The 24,875-nt window shown below is 38.0% G+C and overlaps 1 protein-coding gene across 1 annotated transcript in view; it reads left to right on the plus strand.

Annotated features, from left to right (window-relative positions):
* ARHGEF26 (Rho guanine nucleotide exchange factor 26) overlaps positions 1-24,875 on the plus strand; it is a 134,197-nt gene that overhangs the window by 101,200 nt on the left and 8,122 nt on the right. The window contains exon 12 of the mRNA XM_051991799.1: positions 23,928-24,137. Within this exon, the coding sequence (XP_051847759.1) occupies positions 23,928-24,137 (210 nt within the window). The remainder of the gene's footprint in view (positions 1-23,927; positions 24,138-24,875) is intronic.

A 24,875-nucleotide genomic window follows, 5' to 3' on the forward strand; every position in this document is an offset into this window, starting at 1 on the left:
GTTTAAGGTCCTAAAGTACTTGAGAAAAGGAAGATCTTCTCTTACATGTGTCTTCCTGGTGGGAACTCCTGAATGTAAGGTTCTTTTTCCTGAATGTAAGACCCAGAGCATCATAGGACTATAGATCCAGAGATGTAAGACACCTCTGAGAGTCAGAAGAAGAAACTGGGATTTAGACAGGTGACCTGTCTGAGGTGACACAGGATGGTAGAGTTGATAAAAGCTGCGACTAAATTCATGGCTCTTTCTAAGCCCCAGGCTTTATGGGCCAATATGGTATATCTTAACTAAATACTTTAATGCATCATCTTATCATCAAATCTCTCTGTAAATGACATTTTGCATCTTCATTGCTATGTCTTTCTAGATTGAAAGCAACAAAAATTATTTAGAATTTTTCTATTGTCTTCTCCATGAAGTAATACTAGAAAATAATTTTAGATAGTTGACTGCCCCTTTGGAATTTAAAAAAGAGAAACAAAAATATTAAATTAAATTTGTTCTGCTCCAAAATATCCCAATGTGACGATGATAAACACTGAAAGCACTGGTAATTATTTTTTTCTTACTTAAGAAAATGTAACTGTACTATCTCCAAGGAGACATTATTTCTTTTATCAAGGGATTTTAAATAGCTTTAGTATCTAAGTAAAAGTTATAAATAAAGATTGGAAAAGAATGATACACATTATGCTTCTGTGTTATTTGTTGGTTTCCTATGAGATGCAGTGATTCCCTGGCTCTGTAAGAAGTATTTATTCAGGGACTGGGGGAGGGGAGTAAGGGAGAGGATGTAATTATATGTCTAGCTAAAAGTCAGAGTTCTCCACTCCTGATGTGTTCCAGCTGTTAAACTGTTAAAATTTTGGTTGTGTCCCAAAGAGGCAAGTTAGTTTTGTTTTTCATTCATTTCAGTCGTGTCCAACTCTCTGTGACCCCATTTGGGGTTTTTTTGTCAGAGATATTGGAGGGATTCGCCATTTCCTCCTCTAGCTCATTTTACAGATGAGGAAACTGAGGTAAATAGGGTTAAGTGACTTGTTCAAAGTCATATAGTTAGCAAGCATCAGAGGCTAGATTGGAACTCAAGGAGAAAAGTTAGTTTAAATTTTTTTTTAGTTTAAAAAATTATTTTTAGTCTAAAAACTTAAATTTATAGCACAACTATAGGGTTTTAACAAACAGATAATATGGATTATCTTGTCCTACCTATCGTATGGGGATAAAGAAGAGTTTTCTAAATCTGGACTTGTGATGAACAAGTTCTAGTAGGTTTTACTAGGCAAATACTGCTTGACCTTGAAGGAGACAGAACAGAACCTTGAGTCCATAAACCTTGGGAATACCCCAACTTCCAAACCTGTGTCCTCAGTCACTATCTTAGGAAACAAGTCCTATAAAGAGATGCAACCTGGACTTGCTTCTAAAGGGGATTACACACATATCTATTGAAGACTCAGAAAAGAGAGCTCTTGTCATCAAATAGAGAGGTGATTTTATTTACAAAAACAATAGGAATGAAGAGAGATTGCCTTTTGCTTTGCTGCTGCACCCTAATGGCCTTGGGGCCTTTCCATCTGGCTCATAGCCAAAATGCATCATCTTTCACTTGGAACATGAGCTCCTGGAGAACAGGGACGATCTTACTTTTCTATTGGTACTAAGTTTTCTATAAAAATAGACTCTTCAGTTGGTGGTTAACACAAATAGGATGTTCTTTACAAATACCTTCATTGGTCTACTAACTTAAAGAAAAGTTGATAACTTTGTTGATAGATGGAGTATTGACAATTAGGAAATGACAAGTTATCCATCGATCCCCAGATATTTATTAAATCCTTACCAAGTGCTGTGCTGAATAAGCACTGGAAATTTGGGGATACTTACTCAAATGGAGGAGACAATGTCCAGGAAGCAGAAGAGAGGAGGGAGAACATTTCAGAATGAGGTACAGATAGGAAAAGATGTGCAGGGTATAGAGAGGGACTGTCATAGACCAGGAGCTGCTATAATGTCAATGCTGTGACTCAATGAATGGTGGGAAGTCAAGACCATATCACTATCCAGCACTGTGATCCACCCTCACCTATTTAGTAATCTCCAATGGCTCCCTATCACCTCCAGGATCAAATGCAAAATTCTGTTTGGCATTCAAAGCCCCTCAGAACCTTTCCCCTTCCACCTTCTTGTACCTAACTCTTCTCCACGAACAGTGATTATCTTTTACCTCCTTTTGTACCTCCACCACTTGCTACAGTCTCTGGCACATAATAGGAGCTTAAGAAGTGTTTGTTAACTGACTCGCTAAAAGGTTTAAATCATTCACTAAAAATTAGACAGAAATGTCCCATATTTAAGTTATTTTGACATTTTCTTTCTGTTTAGACTTGAGGTATCCTGTTATGTTTTGCCAACCTGCATTGTTCTTTAAGCGATGTTATCTCCGTGTATCTACAATTGCACATTTAACGATCTGGGGCTCAGACCAAAAGATTTAATTTATTTGAATTGGGAGACTTCCGGTTGGATCACAAAGATCCCATAACCGGCCCCTTTTGTTTTAAGCTAGAATGGGAATTTGCTGACTTTCGATGACTACTTTGCCATATTTCTCAGCTGAGTCTTTGGAGACCAGAGTTGTTGAAGGCTTGGATGTGTGCTGGCGGTGAAAGAAGCCTGGCCCATGCAGATAAGAAGAAGGGCCAGAAAAATGTGCAATATTCTTAATGGTGTTTACCTGAGCCCTTAGGAAGGCATTAACAAATGCTTTGCGTGCCTTAAACACCATTGAAAGAGATAACAGCCTTTGAGATACCTGGGGTGACTTTGACCATGAAGGGAAGCTGAAAGGGGCAAGGAGAAATGTGTGAGTCAGTGTTCTGGCACGCTGCTGTCCACGTGGGGGCTCAAACCCCAGACACTTTGAGGTCTGCAAAAAGGCAATGGAGGATCCATAAGTATTTGTTAAATGCAGTTCCTGCCCCTCCCCTATCCCCAGAGAATAAATATTGATGTTATTATAGAATAGATAGATAGATATAATGCATATATATAGTATATGTATATATGTACACTACAATATAATACATATATATAGATAGATATACTATAATACCTATATATATAAATAGAGAGAGATACTATAATACCTATAGATATAGATAGATAAGATATACTATAATAACATCTATATATACATATAGATATCTGTATAGATATCTATCTAGATATCTAGATAGATAGATATAGATATATATCAGTAATGGCCAACATTTTTAAAGTGTCTACTATGTGTCAGGTACTGTGCTAAGCATCTCATCTCCCTGGAAGGGAGGTGCTGTCATTAAGAAAGAAAGAAAGAAAGAAGAAAAAAAATGATCCATAGACATACTGAGAAAAAGAAAAAAAAGAAACAAACAAGGAAGGAAGGAAGGAAGGAAGGGATGGAGAAAGAACTGACCCATAGATATAATGGGGAAAAAAGAAACAAGGAAGGAAGGAAGGAAAGATGGAATGGAGAGAGACAGGAAGGAAGGAAGTAGTAAGAGAAGGAGGGAGTAAGAAAGGGGTGAAAGTGAAGAGAAACAGAAAGAAAGGGGAAGAATAAATAAAAGAACCCAAAAACATACTAGAAAAAGGAAGGAAAGAACAGAGAGAGGGAGAAAAGGGGGGGGGGGAGGAAAGAAAGAGAATATACTTTGTATTGTCACCCTTGTTTTTATATCCAGTCATTTCTGCTGCTTTATTATTTTTATGAAAGTATTATCTGCTTGCCATTCTTTGTAACTCCTTTTGGGGCTACCAGACAGCTTTTTATGTAGTGGAAGCTTCATCAGGGCTCCTGAGTGATTGGTGCTGACTGGATAAATCTTACCTATGGGAATGCATTGAAGCCCTGATCTTTCAGCCTCCCTCCTGCCTTTTCCACTCTGCTTTTTTCCCTCTCTCTGCCTGCTCTGCCCCTCACAAGCGAATGCCAGCTCTCCCAGCTTCCGCCACCCACTGCCTGAACATAATTCCAGGCTTTAGTCGAGTAATTCAGCCACCATGTGTCTTCAATAGTTTCCAACCGTCAGGGAGATTTTTATGACTCCTGGGAAGAGTTTCTTGGAGAAAAACTAGCTCTCTGCCAAAAAGAGTGAATGTTTCAGTGACAAAGGCCTTCCTGAAAGAGACATTGAACTGGTGTGTGGCTACCTGGGCTAAGGAATCATCTCTAGTGTTGCCAAGTGAAAAATAAACATTAAATGGTTATAGAAGTGTGAATTCTAGGTCTATATGAGAGAGTCTGGAGAACAAGCTGCATCCCTGAGTCAGAGGCAGATAATATCCTGTATAAAGGCCTTATTTATCAGAACTTAATTGGACCCAGATTTCATAATACTATTATAGTCCCTTAAAATGCAGTATGTCTCAGAGACATCCCCAAAAAGAGGAAAATGACCTAATTGTACAAAAATATTTATAGCAGCTCTTTTTTGTGTGTCTAAAAGTTGGAAATTGAAGGGATGCCCATCAATTGGGGAATGATTAAACAAGCTTTTGTGAATGATTGTAATGGGATATTATTGTGCTTTAAGAAATGATGAGCAGGTTGATTTCAGAAAAAATCCTGGAAAGATGTACATGAACTGATTCTGAGTGATGTGTTTTTACCAAGGGAATGTTTTACATAGTAATAGCAATATTGTTCAGTGAAGAATTGTGAATGGCTTAGCTAATTTTTTTTTTTTTTAGCTTTCTATTTACAAATTATATGCATAGGTAATTTTTCAGCATTGACAACTGCAAAACTTTTTGTTCCAACTTTTCCCCTCCTTCCCCCCACCCCTTCCCCCAGATGGTAGATTGACCAGTACATGTTAAATATGTTAAAGTATAAGTTAAATACAAAATAAGTGTACATGTCCATACATTTGTTTTGCTGCACAAGAAGAATCGGACTTTGAAATAGTATACAATTAGTCTGTGAAGGAAATCAAAAATATAAGTGGATAAAAATAGAGGGATTGGGAATTCTATGTAATGGTTCATAGTCATCTCCCAGAGTTCTTTTACTGGGTGTAGCTGGTTCAGTTCATTCCTGCTCTATTGGAACTGATTTGTTACATCTCATTGTTGAAGAGCTGCACGTCCATCAGAATTGCTCATCATACAGTATTGTTATTGAAATATATAATGATCTCCTGGTCCTGCTCATTTCACTCAGCATCAGTTCATGTAAGTCTCTCCAGGCCTTTCTGAAATCATCCTGCTGGTCATTTCTTACAGAACAATCATTCCATAACATTCATATACCACAGTTTATTCAGCCATTCTCCAATTGATGGGCGTCCACTCAGTTTCCAGTTTCTGGCCACTACAAAGAGGGCTGCCACAGACATTCGTGCACATACAGGTCCCTTTCTCTTCTTTAAGATCTCATTGGAATATATAGCTTAGCTATTCTTAACAGTGAAATGATCCAAGGCAATTCCAAGGGACTAATGATGAAGAATTCTATCTGCTTCCAGAGAAAGAACTGATATTAATTGAATATAGACTGAAGCATGCTATTTTTCCCTCCCTCCCTACCTCCTTCCTTCCTTTTTTATTCCTTTTCTTGCTTTTTCTTTTTTCAAGTTTTTTTTTGGTACAAATAATTTATGTGAAAATATCTTACATAATTGCACATGTATAGGTTATATCTGATTATTTATCATCTCGAGAGTAAGAGGGAGGGAAGGGGAAAGAACTTGTAATGCAAAAGTTTAAATAAAAAAGTTTTTTTATAATTGGAAAAAATGCAGTATGATCTGAAAGTTGGGGGAAAAAATTGCTCCAAATCTCAGACCTGAAGCTTAACTCCATGATTGGGGACCAAAGACTTACCCACTCTCAGATACCATTTTCTTTTATGTAACATTGGCCATGTAGGTCAGTGGTAGGGACACAGATTTGTCACCCAAATCTCACTTCTGATTCATCTTAATTGGGAAACCCTGAACAATGTTTCTTCTCTGGGCCTCAGTTTTTCCTATTTGAAAAATGAGAGGGTTGGACTTGCTGGATCATGCTTCAAGTTTTCCCTCTATAATCCTGTGAAATTCTCACCATTCATAGTACCAAATTGTTGGGAAAGAAAGACTTTATAAGGTCCAGTGGACTGTGTACGAGAGTGATGAATGGGCCAGTTGGTATTTGAAATCTGACTTTCAGAAACTTAGACTTTGATAAATTGTTCCCTTCATTAAGCCAACCTGACCTTCAAAGCAGAGAAGGTATAACCCAATTCCACATGATTTTTTTGTCCTACCATGTTAGAGGGTCCTAAACCTTCCTGTATTTATAATGGTGGGGAGATAGTTAGCTGTGTCTTTTCTACATAATAATGAAATGGATACAAAAACGTAACCAAATTTCGAAGTACATCATGTTAATTAGATATAATAATAATTTAGAAAGAAAATGCTTTAAGTATAGATAGGTTGTTGTGATTTTAATTGTTGTTTGTTTGGGGGAGGTTGTTTTTGTTTAATTTTATTTATTATATCCCTATCCCCTTTCCACTCTGATGCAAAAGGAAAAAAAAAATGCTATAGACATGATTTCTTTGTTAGTAAATGAGAGAATGAAGTCAAATCAAGGAGCATTTAAATGGTTTTTTTGTTGTTCGGTTGTGGCAGACTTTGGAGTTATCTTGACAGAGATTATTTCTTTCCCCAACTCATTTTACAAGGGAGGAAAATAAGGCAGATGAGGTTAGGTGACTTGCCCAATATCCCACAGCTAGGAAGTGTCTGGGTGAATTTGAATTTAAGTCTTTCTTACTCCCAGCCCAGCACTCTACCCATTGTGTCATTTATTATTTAAGTGTTTGCTGTACTAAGCATTGGGAATACAAACATAAGCAAAAAAGTCCCTACCCTCAATGAGTTTATATTTTAATGGTGAAAAAATCACAGAGAAAGGGGATGGAAAGAAACTCTCCACTTAGTGCATAAGGCTTCAAGAATAACAGAATAAAAAGGGAGAGAAGGAGTGAGCATGGATTTGGGCTAAGTATTTCCTCCAAATGGCAAATCTCACCAATCAGAAGCCAGGACCACAGAAGCAGAATTACCTTCCAGAGGACACAGACAGATCTCTAACTAGCTAAATGAGTGCCTGGTTGATTGATGGAGGACAGCCTCGGGTCTTTGGGGAAAATCCAGTGGACCAGGATCTCAGTAGAGAGAAAGAACTTTAGTGGAGAGGAGGACAATTTAATGTTAAAAGTTGTTAATCAAACAAAACGAAAAGAAAGTGGAGTTGTGCTGTAAATGGCCGACTGGTTTTCCTAGAGCCCCAAAATACAGAGAGGTGAGACCCTGGGATAGTGGTTGTCAAAATAAAGAAGTGGGAAAATCAGTGTCATCCTCTCAGTACTCACACCAGGTATCAGCACCCTGAAGCAAAGCCTCTTTCACCCTATGCTAGTTATGTCTCTGGGAGTGCATAGGACTCCGATTTCTCCAGAATTCTTTCCAGGGTCTGACCAACCTTAGAATATGATCATGAAATGTTCACTTTTAGCAAGAAATACGCTTACAAGTGCAGTTATTTAGCATATGAATATTCAGTTATTCGTACTAAGGTTTTGCAAGTTGTTTTTATCTATAAGAGAAAATTAGAAACTGCTACTAAGCATTTACAAATCTATATTTGGCCTCCACTTGGGAGGATAGGGAAGCCATTAAATTCTATTTTGTGAAGTTTCCTTCCTGCAGAAATCTAAGAAAACTTTTCACTTCCTGACAACTGGTAGGCCATCAATATTAGACAAATAGGGGGCTGACTTGAGACGGATGACACGGCAGCCTTCCAAGTTTAAAGTATATTTTCTTATTTATACCTGCCCCTCACTAAGACACAACATTAGAAGTTTCAAGAACATAACTTAAAATTGGTCAAAAGTGATGAAAGGTTCTTGGTGTGGAACACTTGGGCTAGAAGCCAAGACCCCTACGTCCATTCCTAATCCAGCCACTCATCCCCCTGTTCACGTCTTTGGGTTTTAGTCTCTTTGGCCGAACTGAAAGTGGTCAATGTGCAGAGTGGTTTGGCTTCCAATTCTCTGATTCATTGTGGTTTTTATTGTCTGGGGGCAAAGCTGGAGCAACTTTGCCAAACGTTATATAGACACAGAAAGGCAAGAGGCTTGTGCCCGATGCTGAGCAGGAAGTATTAATAAATGTGATAAAAGTATTCATTTAAAAATGATCTCATAAAGAGATTCTCAGCCATGATCTTTACAGGATTGCAGAATTGGCACTTGGAAGTAGTAGGACCAGAAGTCTTTCTCCCCTCCCCAACACCACCATTTTACAGAAGAGGAAGCTGAGAGTAAGAACAAGGTTAAATCACTTGCTTCAGGGTAACAGCTTCAAAGAGTCTGAGGTAGGATCTGAACTCAGAAACTTAAATCTGAGTCCATTCCTCTATCAACTCTGTCACCTAATTAGTCCAATGTTGTCTCCAGCATCTCTAATATGTAGCCATTCCCTTCCTTGATTACCTTCAGTAATAATGAGCTCCTTAACCTTATTCCCTGAGACAGTTCATTCAGTTTTAATGACTTATTATTAGATATATAACATAACATTTATACATATATATTATATATAAATAGATATAAGTAGATATATAATAATATATATTGATATATAACACTGTAAAGATATATTGATAATATGTAATATAATAATATTATTATTAGATTAGATTAATGATTAGACCATTTTTCCTTATTGTGAGCAGAAATGAAAATGCTGATCGTGACTCCTATTAACATCCAATTGCCTTGAGTTACCTCATTGTTGAAAAGAGCCAAGTCCATCACAGTCGAGCATCACATAATCTTGTTGCCATGTACAATATTCTCTTGGTTCTGCTCATTTCACTCAGCATGGATAAGAGAAAAGAGATATGAAGGGAAAGCGAGGCAGGGGCCAGTTTATTATGTGGAAAGTAGTCTCTATTTCTCAAACCCTTATCATGAGAAAGATCCTATTAAATATGAGCTCTTAAGAAGATTGAAAATACATAATATTATATACAATGCAGATTTGAATGTTAAACATGAATAAACTCCAAAGTTAATCTGACTCATTTAATGAGATGCATGATTGTTGATAAATGGGTTTAAATGGTAAACCGTTCTCATCAATTAAGATAACTCCAATTGACAGTTCTTTAGGGCTTCAAGTTTACTTAGAGCTTTCTTCACAACAGACAGGTAGGAAAGATACAGCCAAGTTAATGTTTCTCGAGGCAGCTACTAAATGAGATAATTGGGCATCAAAGACAGAGATAAATGTGGAGGGAAGAGGAGAGAGAGAGAGAATTTGTCATGACTCAGTCTTCCCCACATGCAGTAGACAAAGTCCTGGGCCTGGAGTCAAGAAATCCTGAGTTTAAATTTTACATCACACACTTACTAGCTATGTGATTGCAGGCAATTCATCTAACTTATATCTGCCTCAGTTTCCTCACCTGCAAAATGGTGCAGTAATAATAGTACCTGCCTCTTAGGGTTGTCATGAAGAGTTTGTAAAAAATGCACAGTGCCTGACACATAGTAGGTATAGAATAAATGCTTATTTGCTTCCTCCTTTCCCTCCTTTTTATCTCCCTCCTCTGTATCATCTGGAGCAGGGGTCCTCAAACTATGGCCATGGCCAGATGCGACAGCTGAGGACGTTTATCCCCCTCACCCAGGGCTAGGAAGTTTATTTAAAGGCCCACAAAACATAGTTTTTCTTTTTACTATAGTCTGGTCCTCCAACAGTCTGAGGGACAGTGAACTGGCCCCCTATTTAAAAAGTCTGAGGACCCCTGAGAGAATAGTTTCATAGGGCCAGGGTTCTAGCTTCTTGTAGATGGAGATCACTAGAAGGATTATCTTATAACTGAAGCTGGCATTTGTCATAAAACCTTATATTTTAGAGTTCAGAGGGAACTCAGACGTCAGATCATCTAATTCTTTCATTTTACAGGTAAGGAAATGAAGGCCCAGAGTCTTCTCAGCATGGATAAGCTGCTTGCAAAAGGTCATACAGCATATCAGAGATAGAATTTCACTCAGATTTAGGATTCTTTATATATATATTTTGCATTGTGGCTGCCTTTGGCAGAATGATAATACTATAAAGCGCTTTCTAAGAATCATGTTTTTAAATGTATTAAAAATATTACAAAGGAAATATTGTATTGAATATTAACACACACACACATACATACACACACACACACACACACACACACACACACACATACACACACACACACACACACCTCTTTCATGTACCCAGATTAAGAAACCTTTAGTCTAAAATGAGTGCTTTTACTTTTTATTTTTTTAATCTTATTTTTCTTGAGGGTTTTTTGTTTTGTTTTGTTTTGTTTTTTTGGTGGAAGTGGGGAAGTCTTTTTTCTTTCACAATATGACTTTAATGGACATTTTTTACAGAACTTTCCCTGTGTCTTCTCGATGTAGGGGTTGGGGAGGAAGGAAGGAAGAGGACCTGGAACTCAAAGTTTTAAAAACAAATGTAAAAAATAGTTTTACAGGTAATTGGGGAAAAGAAACTACTTAGTAAATAAATAAATGAAAATAAAAAAAAAATAAAACTAGTGCTTTTAGGAAAAGGCGTATAGGTGGTCACAGAGATGAGAACAGAAGGGAGAGATGTTTTGAATCTCACCCATCTTATTCCAAATCTAATGTTCTTTCTACTACACCAAACTATGATTATTTTTCCATCAAGAAAATGTTTCTGGCAGCTGCCCACTTTGCTGTAGACTTGGAAAGGACTCTCTTTATTCCCCTGAATGTATCTGAGGAAAAATTCAGTGAGGTACTCACAACTAATATTAGGTTTCTCTAAAAGCTCCCTCACCCCCATAATTCCTGTTTATCTCTCTCTTATCGAGGAGGGTGGTTGGCTGGTAGAAGCAGCTGTAATCGCAAGAGGTTGGGACTGGGTTGGAATAGAGCCTGAGAGCAGCAGCCAGGAGCTATTTGAACCCATGATTCAGGAGTTTCTGTAGAGATGTATTTCCTGTCAGACATCTCTTTCCTCAAAATGGATCGCAAAGAACCACTTTCCCTATGAATGGGTCTTATTCAGTATTTGTTTTATTTCTTATAATGTGACATTCTCTCTTTGCTAAGAAAGGAAGTCTGAAATGAGACATATTTGTTTGTCCATGCCAAACTACGTAGAATCTCTTAAATGAAAATGACAGCGTATGAAATTCAACATGAGGTCGATCATTTTGTTGCTGGCTTTTTTTTTTTTCTTCCCTGGGCTTATATTCATACCCCATTTCCCCTTCCCCCTATAAATATACTCCTAGAGACTATCATTCACACCCAGAGCTACCCCATTACCACTAATGCTTCCTGAGGTTAATTTAGCTTGGTTTAGAGGAAAGAACACTAGGTTGAGAATCAGCAGATTGGGGATTCCTTTCCTATTTTGCCATTATCAATTGCCAATTGGTTTCCTCATCTCATTAGGTATAATTGGTACTGGGGAAGTAACTGGACACAAAAGGAGGTCTCCGAATGCTACAGGAATATGTGTTGATTTTTTAGTCAATAATTTGCATTAAGGCTTAGATCTCATGTTCTTCAGATTTGGAGATGACAGAGACACAGGGAGAGACAGAGACAGAGGCAAAAAGACACAGAGAGGAGAGGGGAAGAGAGGAGAGATGGATGGCTAGATAGTTATACATAGGCAGACAGGATAGATGGAAGACCAGACAGAGAGGAAAAGAGCCAGCATTTAAGAAGAACTTACTGTTTTAAAGCCCTGTGCTCTAGTCTCTGCTTTAAAGGATCTAATAAAATGGAGGATGGATGGCTAGATAGACACATAGATAGAAAGATAGATAGGCAGACAAGATAAATGGAAGATCAGATGGAGAGGAAAAGAGCTAGCATTTAGAAAGAACTTTTCTAGAGCACTGTGCTAGTCTCTGCCTTAAAGAACCTAATCAAATGGAGTCATAATATCAAGATGACCAGCAAGGAAGCCTAAGTGTTGGCCAGAAAAAGTGAAAGCTCATGTAATCTTAATGTTGCAGGGATGGAGTCCAAGATTAGGGGTGGGATGGAGACATGGAAGTTCTTGGGTTTGGAGAAGAGGCAAAGATGGATGGGATGGGTCACAGATAAGATGATGGGATCAGGAATCAGAAACTCCCTGGATCCTAGGATACGGATAAATCTCCTTCACTGTTCTCTGACTCATTCACCCTGAATGCGCCATTGTGCTTTATACAGAATTGGCCACTTTTAAGGACACAGTGTTCTTTCTATTGGATTCTGAGGAATGTCTTCCCTGCCTTCACAAATTCAACATGGGAAAGACACGGCAGCTTGGTGACAACAGACTCCCTTATTACAACTCCAGTAGCTCCCTATCACCTCTAGGATCTGGTGTAAAGTCCGGTGTTTGGGGTTCAAAGTCTTTCTGACCCTCCGTCCACTACTGTTCCAGTCTCTTACAACTTACTCCCCTCCCCCCAGCCCCACCACTTACTCCGGGATCCAGTCACATTGGACTTATTATTTTCCCATAAAACACATCGTTTGTCATCCTCTTTGGGACATTCTCACTGGCCCGTCCCCCTATGCCTAGAACACTCTCCCTCCTTATCTCCTTATCTTTCCCTCCTGGCTTCCTTCAAGTCTCAACTAAAATCCTTCCTTCTATAGGAAGCCTTTCCAGATCCCTCTTAATGCCAATGCTTTCCTTCTGGTGATTATCTTAAGTTTATCCTCTATGTGTCTTTCCCCTTAAATTGTGAATTCCATGAGAACAAAGACTGGGATTTTTTATTAGTTTTATTTATTTATTTATTTAATTTTCTCAGCTCTTAGCACAGAACCTAATACACATTAGGTACTTAATAAATGCTTATTATCTGATTTAAGATTTTCATAAATCGCAGATTGGACAAGCCAATCAGCATTTATTAAGTGCTTATTCTATGCCAGTAACTGTGTAAGCTCTGGGGAAATGAAAACAAGCAAAAAGTAAGTAGTCCCTGCCCTTAAGAAGCTCACATTCTAATGAGGGAAGACAACACACGAGGGGAAAAAGCATTTATATAGCACCTACTATTTGCCTGGCACTGTGCTAAGTGCATTTCTAAGTATTATCTTAATTGATTTCTACAACAACCTTGTGAGTAGGCACTATTATTATCCCCATTTTATAATTGTAGATTACAACTGAGGTAGACAGAGGTTAAATGCTTGGCCATAATCTAGACAAAGCTAGGAAATGTGTAAGGCTGAATTTGAATTCTGGTTTTCCTAACACTGGGCCCGCACTGCCTGAAAGTGGCAGGGGAGATATGAGTTAAAAGTGTGACCGGGATTGTGGAGGCTCTCTAGCCACCATACGCTCATCCTAGTCAACCATATATTTCATTTATTCATTCATTTATTTATCTGTTTATCAATTCATCTATCTATCCATCCATCTATCTATCTATCTATTCATTTATTTGTTTGTTTAGCTGAGGCAATTGGGGTTAAGTGAGTTGCTCAGGGTCACACAGCCAGGAAGTGTTAAGTGTCTGACACCAAATTTGAATTTTAGACCTCCTGACTTCAGGGCTGGTGCTCTATCCACTGTGCCACCTAGCTGCCCTGTTAACCGTATATTTTAGAAAGAACATGGATAAATTGAAGGGATGAACCAAGGAGGTCAACTAAGAGGGTGAAAGGTTCCCCATATCGTGCTGTATGAGAATCAGTTGAAGAAAGTAGGGATAGTTAGCCTGCAGTAGCATGTACCAGTATTCCAGCAATCCCCCTCTAGTGTGATGATTGTTCAAGAGATCTAATTTCTGGGTAATTTAATCATTTTATTACAAAGGCATGTCATTAATAAAAGGACGATCATGTAGTCTCTCTCTTAGACCAAAGACAGACATGGCAGTGGACTCACTGTTTATATCCCCTTGGAAGAATAGGTGTTTCGGAGAGATGGCAATCAAGTCTGATTAAATAACAGAGTGGGAGGTGGGCTATGGTAAAAAGAGGGTTGAGGGTGAAATCACAGTTACCCTTAAGCAGATTATTCCTTTTCCCAGATGACCTGCAGCCTTGGGCAATTTATTCAAAAAATTTATGCCCTATCTAAGGTTGAGCAGAACACAATAATTACCTTACCCAGGGAAGAGTCTCAGTCCAATCTCATTATCAGCAAAGGCCTTCACGAGACTAAAATTTTGAAATAGGGACTTAAGAAAAATAAGGTGGGAAGGGACTCTGAATTTCCCTTCAAAACTGGTTATTCATCATCATTTCTCTTACTAGAAATCCATGTGGTCCTAGAAAACTTCTGTCAATCAGAGCCATGAGTATGTTACAAAGTAGATTTAGGTTCTATGTGAGGAAAGTTTCCTAGAAACACCACAGACCCCAAAGTTCAGTGGGCTACCTCTGGGTTAGTGTGGTCCCCATATTTGGAGTTTTTCATGCAAAAAACTGAATGACCAGGTAGTTATATTGTTAAGAGGGATCCTTCTACAGATGAGAGATGAGCATGAGGGTCTTTTCCATTGAGAGGTTCTGTAGAGTGAGAAAGCTGGAGGAATAAGTGTCTCTAAGATTTCTTTGAACTGTGACAAAGTTCTTTGGCTGTTTGAATTCACAGAAAATCCATTCGAGGGCCTAAATTGACTCTGATTATTTGTTTTTTGTGTATTTTGCCCCTTTCTGCTTTTTGTAAAATGCTGTCCATTATAAGTACATGGTATTCTCTTGGAGTTTCGAGAAATGGCTGGTAGCCCAAGTGATTTGCATGACTTTGGGTACATGAGTCAAATCCTAGGTAAAAATCAAAGATTCTGAGGTCTTGGTCTTATACTCATGAATTTGAAGCAAAAATCCATATTATTGATCTTCAGAGCTTACAGGAAGGGAAGATGATACATATGGCAGTAGGGGGTGATCCAAAGCTCAGCTTTTGGAAGAGAACTTTAAGATCACTGAATCCAGCATTTGACAGATGAGGAAAACGAGACAGATGTTGGCCAGATAAGTAATACAGATAATAGCAAAGGTAGGACTTGGGACAAGGTGATCTTGACTCCTTCAAGCCTTGTGCCCTCAGCAACTGAGCTCTGAGGAGCCACGGACATGGGGCTGATTGATGTCTATAACCAGCGAGAGATGGGAAGAGAAGATGGGCCAGCTATGAGGGGATATGCAGAGTTGGAAACAGATTTCAAGAGGGCCTGGCTGATGGCTAATAATTTGAAAGTGTGTGAAGGAGGAGCATGGTCTGGTTTCTAGTTCTAGCTAGTAGAGATGGTGAGCTAAGTGGGTTACTTTTAGTCACTTAGTGAATTCATGGGAATCAATATAAATTGTGAGCGTGGCTTCTTTTATCAAGTTGATTTCTCAATAATATTGGAAAGTACTTTATATCCTATCAACTACATAAGTTCATTGCTAATGATAGCTAAAAATTAAATAGCATTTATTATATGCCAGACCCTGTGTTACACATTTTACAAATATTTCAGTTGATCCTCATACCCTCCTAGGAAGTAGGTGCTATTATTATCTGCATTTTATAGATAAGGAAAGGGAGGTAAATAAAGGTTAAGTGTAGGTGGTCACAATGCTAGAGAATGACTAAGGCTGGATTTGAACTCAATACTTCCTGACTCCAGGAGTGCTACTCTGTGAACTGTGTTGCCACCCGTTACAAAGCCTGGTGGCTGACTCCCTAATGGTCTGATTTCAGTCACTATTTAAAGGATTCCCTCATATGATGTGGGGAATGATTCACATCTGACTTTGGGGCTGGACTTTGCATTTGTTTTGGGAAACTGACCAGCTTGATGTGTGATATAATGGGAAAAAAAAAAAGAAGGATTTAAAATAAATTCTTTATTTAAAATCAGAGAACCTGGGTTTTGAACCCAGGAAGATTCCAGCATTTAAATTCCTTTTGTGCATAAGGAATGATGCTAGGCACTGGGAATTGTATATCAAAAGCTGAGCTGAAAGTTGTTTGTCATTTGTATCTCAGAAATCAGCAGTAGATGATGAAATTAGGTTTCTTTCATTTGAGTATATACACATAGTTCTTTCTAACCATTATTTGTTGGTTTCATTTATGTGTTCAAAAAGAGAATGAAAATTTTAAGAAGAAACTGAAAACTTTAAATTTAGCGTTTTGAACAATATTTTGAACAAAAAGGTCAATAAATGTTGGGTTACAGTTTTATTCCTAACAAAAAGAACTTTGAAATCGTCAGGGAATTGATTTTTACAATTTGTTGATCTTCCTGGCTTATTGTTGTCTAGTCTTTTTTCAGTCACAACTAATTCTTTGTGACACTATTAGTTTGTTTGTTTGTTTGTTTTTTTGAGGTTTGTTTGTCTGGGGTTTTTTTTGGCCAAGGTATTGGAGCAGTCTGCCATTTCCTTCTCCAGCTCAATTCACAAATGAGAAAACCAAAGTAAACAGGATTAAGTGACTTGCCAATATCATACAGCTAGGAAGAAGACTGAGGTGTTCTTCATTCCAAATGTAGTACTATCCAAAGTGCCATTTTGCTGCTATTCTGTCTACTGACCCCCAAATTGAATATAATTGGGATTTATTTTGAGTGAATTAAGAACTCTGGAGCAAAATGAGGCCATCATTTTGAACACCTGGAATGAAAATGTAGAAACTTTGGATCAATAATCAATCAACAAGAAATTGTTCAGTAATCACTTTGCATATTCCTTATGGGCAATGTTGAGAAGCATGTGAATAGATCTCTAATCTCCAGGAAGTTCTGTTGTGGATGTGGGAGCTAATATCAATACATAAATAATAATAATAATAATAATAATATGTACATGGTTAAGTGAAGGATCTAGGATTTTATCTTTGAATGAGAGTGGCCCAGATCAGGAAGATCTGGATTTCTTTACTAGTTCAATATGCAAATATATATATATATATATATATATATCTCCCAAGACAGAGATTTATTAAGTCATAGGTAACAGACTCAACATGCAAGAAAATGAATGATAAGTAGCATATAAATCACTGTAGCCAGTTCTACTGAGGGGCTGAAGTGGTCCAGCAAAACCTAATAGAGTAGTGAGGGTTCCTGCTAAGCACAGGAATTGGGAAGTGGGGAAGGCATTGTCATCGAGAGAAATAACAGTAAGCAGAGACATAAAAGGACATAAGATATAGACCTTTGGGGTGGAAATCAGCTTTGGTCAGCTCATTTGGTACTGATTTAGTTTTGAAGGATGAAAGGTTTATCTAGAGAAGTAGGAGTTGTGATCTGAGAGGTGGGATACCAGATTTAGAGCATAGAGTCCAACCCCTTTTTTTTCATAGATAAGGAAACTGAGATCCAGTGAGATAAAGGGTCTATGGGCAATAAAAACAGTGCCTGGCACATGGTAAGCACTAAATACATGTTTATTGAATTAACTCATTAAGCCTCAGAGGTGAGAACTGTGCAGCTTCTCTGGCTCCAGTGCTTAGGGCTCTGTCCATTGTACTACACTGAGGGGAAAATAGTAAAGCAATAAGGATTCATGAATCATTTTCAAAATTTAGCTAAAAAAAAGAATTTAAAAAGAGATTATAAAAGTGCGAAGACTCTTGTTACAATAGCAAAGCCTGGTATTAAAAAATAATTACAAATTAACATGGTCATTGGAAACAAGTAGAGATAAGTCCAGTTTTGAAATTTTGGTTTAGCTTGCTTTCATCAACTGAAATTGGGAAATTTTAGATTTTTTTTAAAATTCTGAACATAAGCCCTCTCCTCCCAAAATGAGTATGATTTACCTAGAACAGAGGATTGTGCACTGAAATTGGGAATCTTATGTTTTTCCTTTTAAGTATAAAATAAATGTAATGCATAACTCTCAAGGCTTATGCTGACCTCTTTCTTTCTGTCCTTTCTTTTCTGTGGATTTTGCAAAAATTCATTCATTGCTTTCTTCTTTTTCCTCTTTTTTGCCAATTTGCAAATCACAATTTTCCTCTCCCTCTTACCTCCCCCCATGAAAAAGAGAACCCTTATGAAAAATATGCATAATTGAACAAATGTCCACATTAACAGTGTCAACAATATTTGTTGTCTTCTGTTCCCTAAGTCCATCACTTTTATCAGCAAATGAGCAGCATGCTTCATCATGGGCCCTCTAGGATGCTGGTCATTGCTTTGATTAAAGTACTTAAATCTTTTAAAGTTGTTTTCTTTACAATATTATTACTATTGTATAGATTGTGCTCTTAGGTCTATTCAACTTCATTTTTCTTCAGTTCATAGAAGACTTTCAAGTTTTTCTGAAATTCTTCTCTGCATCATGTTTTGCAATAAATTTATTTGCAAATAATATGTAATAAATGTATCATAATTTATTCAGCCATTCACTAATTTCTGGATACCCTTTAGTTTCTAATTCTTTGATTTAAAAAAAAAAAAGGATTGATATAAGTATTTTTGTTCACATGGATCCTTTCCTTCCATTTCTTTGGGGTCTAGGCCAATAGTGATATCACTAGTTCAAAGAGTATTTTAATACATTTTTGGATATATACCAAATTGCTTTGCAGAATGATGAGGGCAATTCTCAGCTCCATCAGCACTGAATTGGTGTGCCTGTTTCCTGCATCCTCTCCAACAATTTTCATTTTCCATTTTCCACAACCTTTGCTGATCTAATGTGTGTGATTTGGAAACTTTGAGTCGTTTTAATTTGCAATTCCCTGTTTATTCACGATTTAGAATGTTTATATGGTTGTTGAGGAATTGGATTTCTTCTTCTAAAAACTCCTAATCTTTTCCTTCATCTATTTATTGATTAGGAAAAGTTTTTTTTCTTATTAATTTGAATCAGCTTTTCATATACCTTAGAGAAGAAAGCTTAATCAAATGACACAATATTTATAAAGTTCCTAGCACACAGCAAGTGTTTAATAAATGTATTTTCCCCTCCCTTTATCAGAGGAAATTGTTACAAGTACCCCCCTCCTCACTGAAATTGGGAAATTTATGCAGAAGGGGAAAGATGTTTTTTTTCTCTCATTTAGTTTAGGCAACAGTGGGACACTGAAATAAAGTACTTGGGCATGTGGTAGTAGAATTAAGGTGAAAGGAAAGGAAAAAAGCAAGTCTACTCATTCAAAACATTGGGAGTGAAATAGAGAAATCAGATGGTTTGCATCAAGAGAATAATGGTCACTGGATATTTATTCAGGATAAGTGAAACCTATTCGTATTTCAAAGGAAAGTTAGTAGAGTGAAAAAAATTTAAAATATAAGAGAAATAGATTTGATTAAACTATAGTCTTCAGGCTATACACTAAAAATTAAATGGTTTTTTTTTAACCATTTTCTTTTTCTTTTTTCACTTTTTTTTATTTTCATTTTTCTTTAAAATTTACCCTTGATAAAATTCTTATCATAATTGGGTATTATTATAGTTATATATAATACAACTATATAATACATATTATATAAATTTATATTTTTTATAAAAGGGAGTTGTGTTAATGACCTTATTCTAATGCTAATGATTGTTATACTCCTAAATACTAAAGGCTGCACAGTCACAAGTAAGAGAATCCTCTGGTCCTCAGTCTTCTCACCTGTGAACTGAGGGGATCAGACTAGTTGGCTCCTCCCAGCTCCACCTCTATGAGCCGTGATCATGCTTTGTATGTATAGCATATCCATGTTGTTTCTTCAGGTTGATGGGGTCTCTGTGGTGGCTTCCGTTTGCCTCAGACCCGCCATGTGCAGAACCATCCATCATCTTCCTTGACCGTGGTCATTCCCTATCGGGACAGTTCTCCAGGCTGTCCATTACAGAACACTTGGTTTGGTCTCAGTGGAAACCTCGTGTCTACTTAAGTGAGACAGCGGTGGGCTTATTTATACAAATCCGATGCTGCTGTCTCCAGAGCAGTCAGTTGCTTTTCTGAAGCAGCTGGTGTGGACAGACAGCTGGTGAACTTGGAGGCTGGGAGAGACAATCAGAGGAAGTTACTACATAAGCTCCTCGCTGAAGGGAAAAGGGACTTTTCCACTGGTCTCTTTCTCTCTGAGCAATTCCATTTCCTAATTGCATGGCACAAATTGTTTCAGAGACTGTACGCCATCTGCTACTTCAATAAAGAAAGGTCAACAATGTAAAGATGAGGAAGTCTAATGAATAATTTCCCCCTAAAAAGAGCTCTCTTCCCATTCAACCTAGCTTGCTGGATTTGGACATGAATGGACAGGCTAGAGTGGGGAAAACCATCATGGTGGCAAAGGGTTTGAATTCAGGAATGCTGTTTAGGCATTCTCAAGCAGGGTGGAGGCCCCACTACCCTTCCATGTCCCCTTGGGTATCAATTGCCAGGTGTAAGTACAATACGATTTGTGGATTCCAAGGTGGGAGATGTGGCAGGTGCTGACTGGCCTCCTTACACCTTTTGTAAAGCCTTGTAAACTGTTTTGTAAGCTGGTCTTTCATTTACTTAGTAGCTGGGTAGGCAGGACATACTGATTACTATGTACCTGGGATTTGTGAGAGTGATTGAGTAAATGAATGAAGGCGAAGGGGGTGTGTGTGTGTGTGTGTGTGTGTGCGCGCGCATTAGCTAAGGTTTCACATTTTTTACTTCATGAGATTTGAACAATAGCCAATAAGGATAAAGAAGTAATCACTGTACTACTATTCTGTTATAAAAGAGATTTATTTTATTTCTTCTGTAATGAAAGTGAACTTTTCACCTGGTTTTAGTTTGACATATGATCCTAGATGACTGAATAATTCCTCCAATGGTAAAATCACTTTCTGGGGTCATCAGTGTAGAATCACAAAAGAAAACTCTTGTCACCATTTTTTATTTTGGAAATAAGACCACAGAAGCCAAGTTTCTGTTTGATTGACTCACAGAGGTTACCTAGCACATCACATTACCTTAATAAGCCTCCTATCTGCAATAACCCAGTACAAAACCATCCAGGCAGCCTGAAAAGCTTTAGAGAGGGGAATCCCACTGCCCCTTGCTCCCAGTAGTCCAATCTATTTTTAGACACCCCTAATCACTAGAAAATCTTCCCTGAATCAAGGCTATGTCTGCCTCTTTGATACTTCACAGTGCTCCCGATTCTGGCCCAGGAGACCAAGTAGAGCAAATCGAATTCTTCCAGTTGATTGCCCCTCAAAGGTAGCTATCATGTTCTCTTCCTAAGTCTTTCTTTCAAGATAAATAGACCCAATTCCTTTAACCATCCTCCCATTCCATGAGCTCCCTCATTGTCCTCTGCTGGACACTTTCCACCTTGCTGATCACCTTCCTGAGATGAATTGTCCAGAACTGAACACAACATAGTTTAATGAAGGAGGAGAACAGCAATTCTTTTACCTTGCTGGTCCTAGATATCAAGTCTCTTAGTAAAGGCTGTTTGTTTGGGCTGTGATGTCTTGTGGCAAAAAGTCATTGTTTTGCTGGACCTGTTTTAGTGAAGTAGGGAAAGGGGTAGCTTCAGATCTGAGCTCTGAGACTTATCAACTTTGTAAAGATGGGGATGAGATGGGGATGGTGACTAGACGTGTCAGTGAACTTCCCCTACTCAGCAGGTCAGCACCTTGTCAGCAAAATAGCATCTTCAAGGGTTGTGTAGACCACTGAGGGTTTGGGAACTAACTTGATACCATTAAGAAATTGTAATATTTTAAGTTAAAAAAACCAGGTCTGGTTTCCTTTTCTTTAAATAAGGAGCAAGGCCCGCATCTAGTATTTTAGTAGTAGGGGATTGTCTGGGTGAGGAAAAACCCCCCTCCCAGTGTGGGATAGCACTTTCTCTGCCATTGCTGCCAAGTGATAGGTTTTGTCCCACAGCCAATAACTGTCAGAGGCAGTAATCGGACTACTTCTAATCTCCAATCTATTCTATTCCTGTATCAAGTTTTCCTTTTCTGTAAAATAGGGATAATAATGCTCTCACTGCCTCCCTCACCAGGCTGCTGGGCACAAAGCCTTCTCTAAAGGCTGAAACACCATATACCGAAACGTGAGTTATTACTAAACATACCGATAGAACGTTGAATCAATTTTGTATTTTCTTTTTAGGGGGTCAGACATTTTATTTGATTTCTATATACTGTGAAGGACTGGATTGGAATTATTTCAGAGACATTTGAGTTGGTATTCTGACTAAAGAGAAAAAATAGAAAAAGAGTGTGAATTTCCATACGTATCATTTTTGAAGCTTTAAATGGCCATACCTTATTTTGATGCTCTTGTGAATCACTACCTGGAAGGTAAAACCATCTTATACTGGAGTCTTTGGGGCACTTCTACATTTTAGGGGAGATCCCAAATAGTCTTCCCTCAAATAAAGTTTCTTTCTCGAATTAACTACCTGGAAGGTAAAACCATCTTATACTGGAGTCTTTGGGGCACTTCTACATTTTAGGGGAGATCCCAAATAGTCTTCCCTCAAATTAAGTTTCTTTCTCGAATTAACTACCTGGAAGGTGAAACCAGCTCATATTAGTGTCTTTGGGACACTTCCACAGTTTTAGGGGAGATCCCAAATAATCCTCCCTCAAATAAAGTTTCTTTCTCGATCACATATGTACTGGGGACTTTTTCCTTAGCTGTGGTAGGTTGGCCTGAGATCTTTGTTCACTCATCAGTCTACAAGGCGCAACCTGAAACTCTGGTGGAAGGAACACTGAGTCCCCTTCCTTTCCCCTGCCATGTATGATTCAGCTAATAAGCACAGGTTGGCCAGGAACAATGTCCTTGTGTCATTTGACCAAGTTTCTTTTAAACTAAAGAATTTTTCATAAAAACTTGGAGGTGAGCAAAGGAAAAAGAGTCACTGAAACTAAATGTAAATTTGTTTTTATCTCCTATATCTCGCCATAGTTTATGACTGTATTAGTATTTGATGTGTCAGAATAACATTACAAATAATCTCAAATTGATTGTATTCATTTATCAACAATGTATGTGGGACAGGACACATTAATTATTCAGTCTTACCTTCCCCACCTTTCACCCCCCTAACTTACCTACCCTTCTCCAAAGTAACTTTTTTTTTTTTTTCCTGTGAGGCAACTGGGATTAAGTGACTTGCTCAGGATCACATGGTTAGCTAGTGTCAAGTGTCTGAGATCCTCCTGACTGGTGCTCTATCCACTGTGCCACTTTGCTGCCCCTAACTAACCTCCTGCTGAGAGAACCACCACGAACTAAAAAGCATCATGTCTTTAAAAAAAGATTTTGGTCTCAACAGCAAATTCAGCTCTGAAGATGGATGGACGGCTTGATTTTATTAGAGACTGTTAGCTTTGCTTTCTTAAAAGGACAAAAATGGATAGGAAAGACATTCACTTTTTTCTATAAAAAACTATTTTCCTCTTGGGGACAAACAGACGTAGCAAGAGAAGTTTCGGAAAATCTTGGGTCAGCTAAGACTTTTTTTTTTTTAATTATTTGGTGCGCTTTGTATAAGGATGAAACAATTCAAATGTCTTTCTACTGGCTTTCCTGCATCAGTCCATTTCTATTTAAAGGGGAAGGGAATAAAGGAGAAATTATTTGTTTCATTGGCAATGTATATCATTCAAGAATGACAGTATGATATAGAAGACTATGCCCCATTTCATATAAAATTATTCTAAATCCTTATGTTAAAACAACAAAAAAGAAGATATGTTCTAATTGTGAAACTTGCACCCTGATTCACATTTCTATCATATGTTAGTAAATAGTGTAAGTTACAAAAACCAGTAAGATAAAGTATAATTGAAGATTTAAAAGATTTAACCTATTTTGCTGGGTAGAATTTGGGGTTCTGAATCTCTCTTGTTTTTATTCTATTTTTTCTTATAGTGAAGAAAGTTATACAGTCAATGACTATTCCTTGAGGGATCAATTATTGGTGGAGCTTTGGGACCAGGAAGAAATGAATTCTTCTCCCCTGAAGAACAGCTCCACCATGCTTTACTCCAGACAGAGCTCTGCCAGTTACCTGTTTACTCTGACGGTTCTCAGTAACCACGCAAATGAAAAAGTGGAAATGCTCCTAGGAGCCGAGACTCAGTAAGTCCTTGGGGGACAGAAGATGGGGGAGTGGGGTGGATATAAACTGACTTCCCTGGTAGCCACTAAGACTTCTGGTTCTGAGTCTATGATTCTTTCCATACCACAGTGCTTCCATGGGAGTTGGGAGGTGCGGATGATCCTTGGTTCTACCAGCCTGTTACCATTTTCTTTTTTTTTTTTTTTTTTTTGGGCTGAGGCAATTAGACTTGCAATTTCCTGGCTACAGTTACAATGTGCAGTGATCTTTGAGTCCAAGATTATAAAATCTGATACTCCTTCCATTTCTTCTCTATTTGCCAGGTAGTTATGGGACTAGTCACTAGGATCTTAGGGCACTTTTTTCAAATGAGCTTTTAAATTTCTTAAACATTCTTCACTTTCTGCCTTTGAAGTAGTATCATCCACACATTTGAGGTTGTTGACGGATGGAAGTGAAATGAGCTAATTACCCAAAGTCCCACAGGTCCTGTGGCACAACTGGGAAGAGAATTCAGGCCCCATCCCATGATTTTCAGCTCCAGTTTGTCATGAATTTCTGTCCTGTCTCAGCCACTATATTGTAAACTCTGAAGTCAGGAACTAAATTCTTACCTTAGTGACCCTTGCAGTGGCTAGCATATGGCACTGAGCAAACGAAATACAGAATTTGAGATTTGGTGAGGAACTAAGAGGTCATCAGAGCGGACCTACACCTGACAGAGAACGTCTCCTACAATATTCTGGACAGGTGCTTAG

Source organism: Antechinus flavipes, chromosome 3, assembly GCF_016432865.1.
Source record: "Antechinus flavipes isolate AdamAnt ecotype Samford, QLD, Australia chromosome 3, AdamAnt_v2, whole genome shotgun sequence".
NCBI lineage: Eukaryota > Metazoa > Chordata > Mammalia > Dasyuromorphia > Dasyuridae > Antechinus > Antechinus flavipes.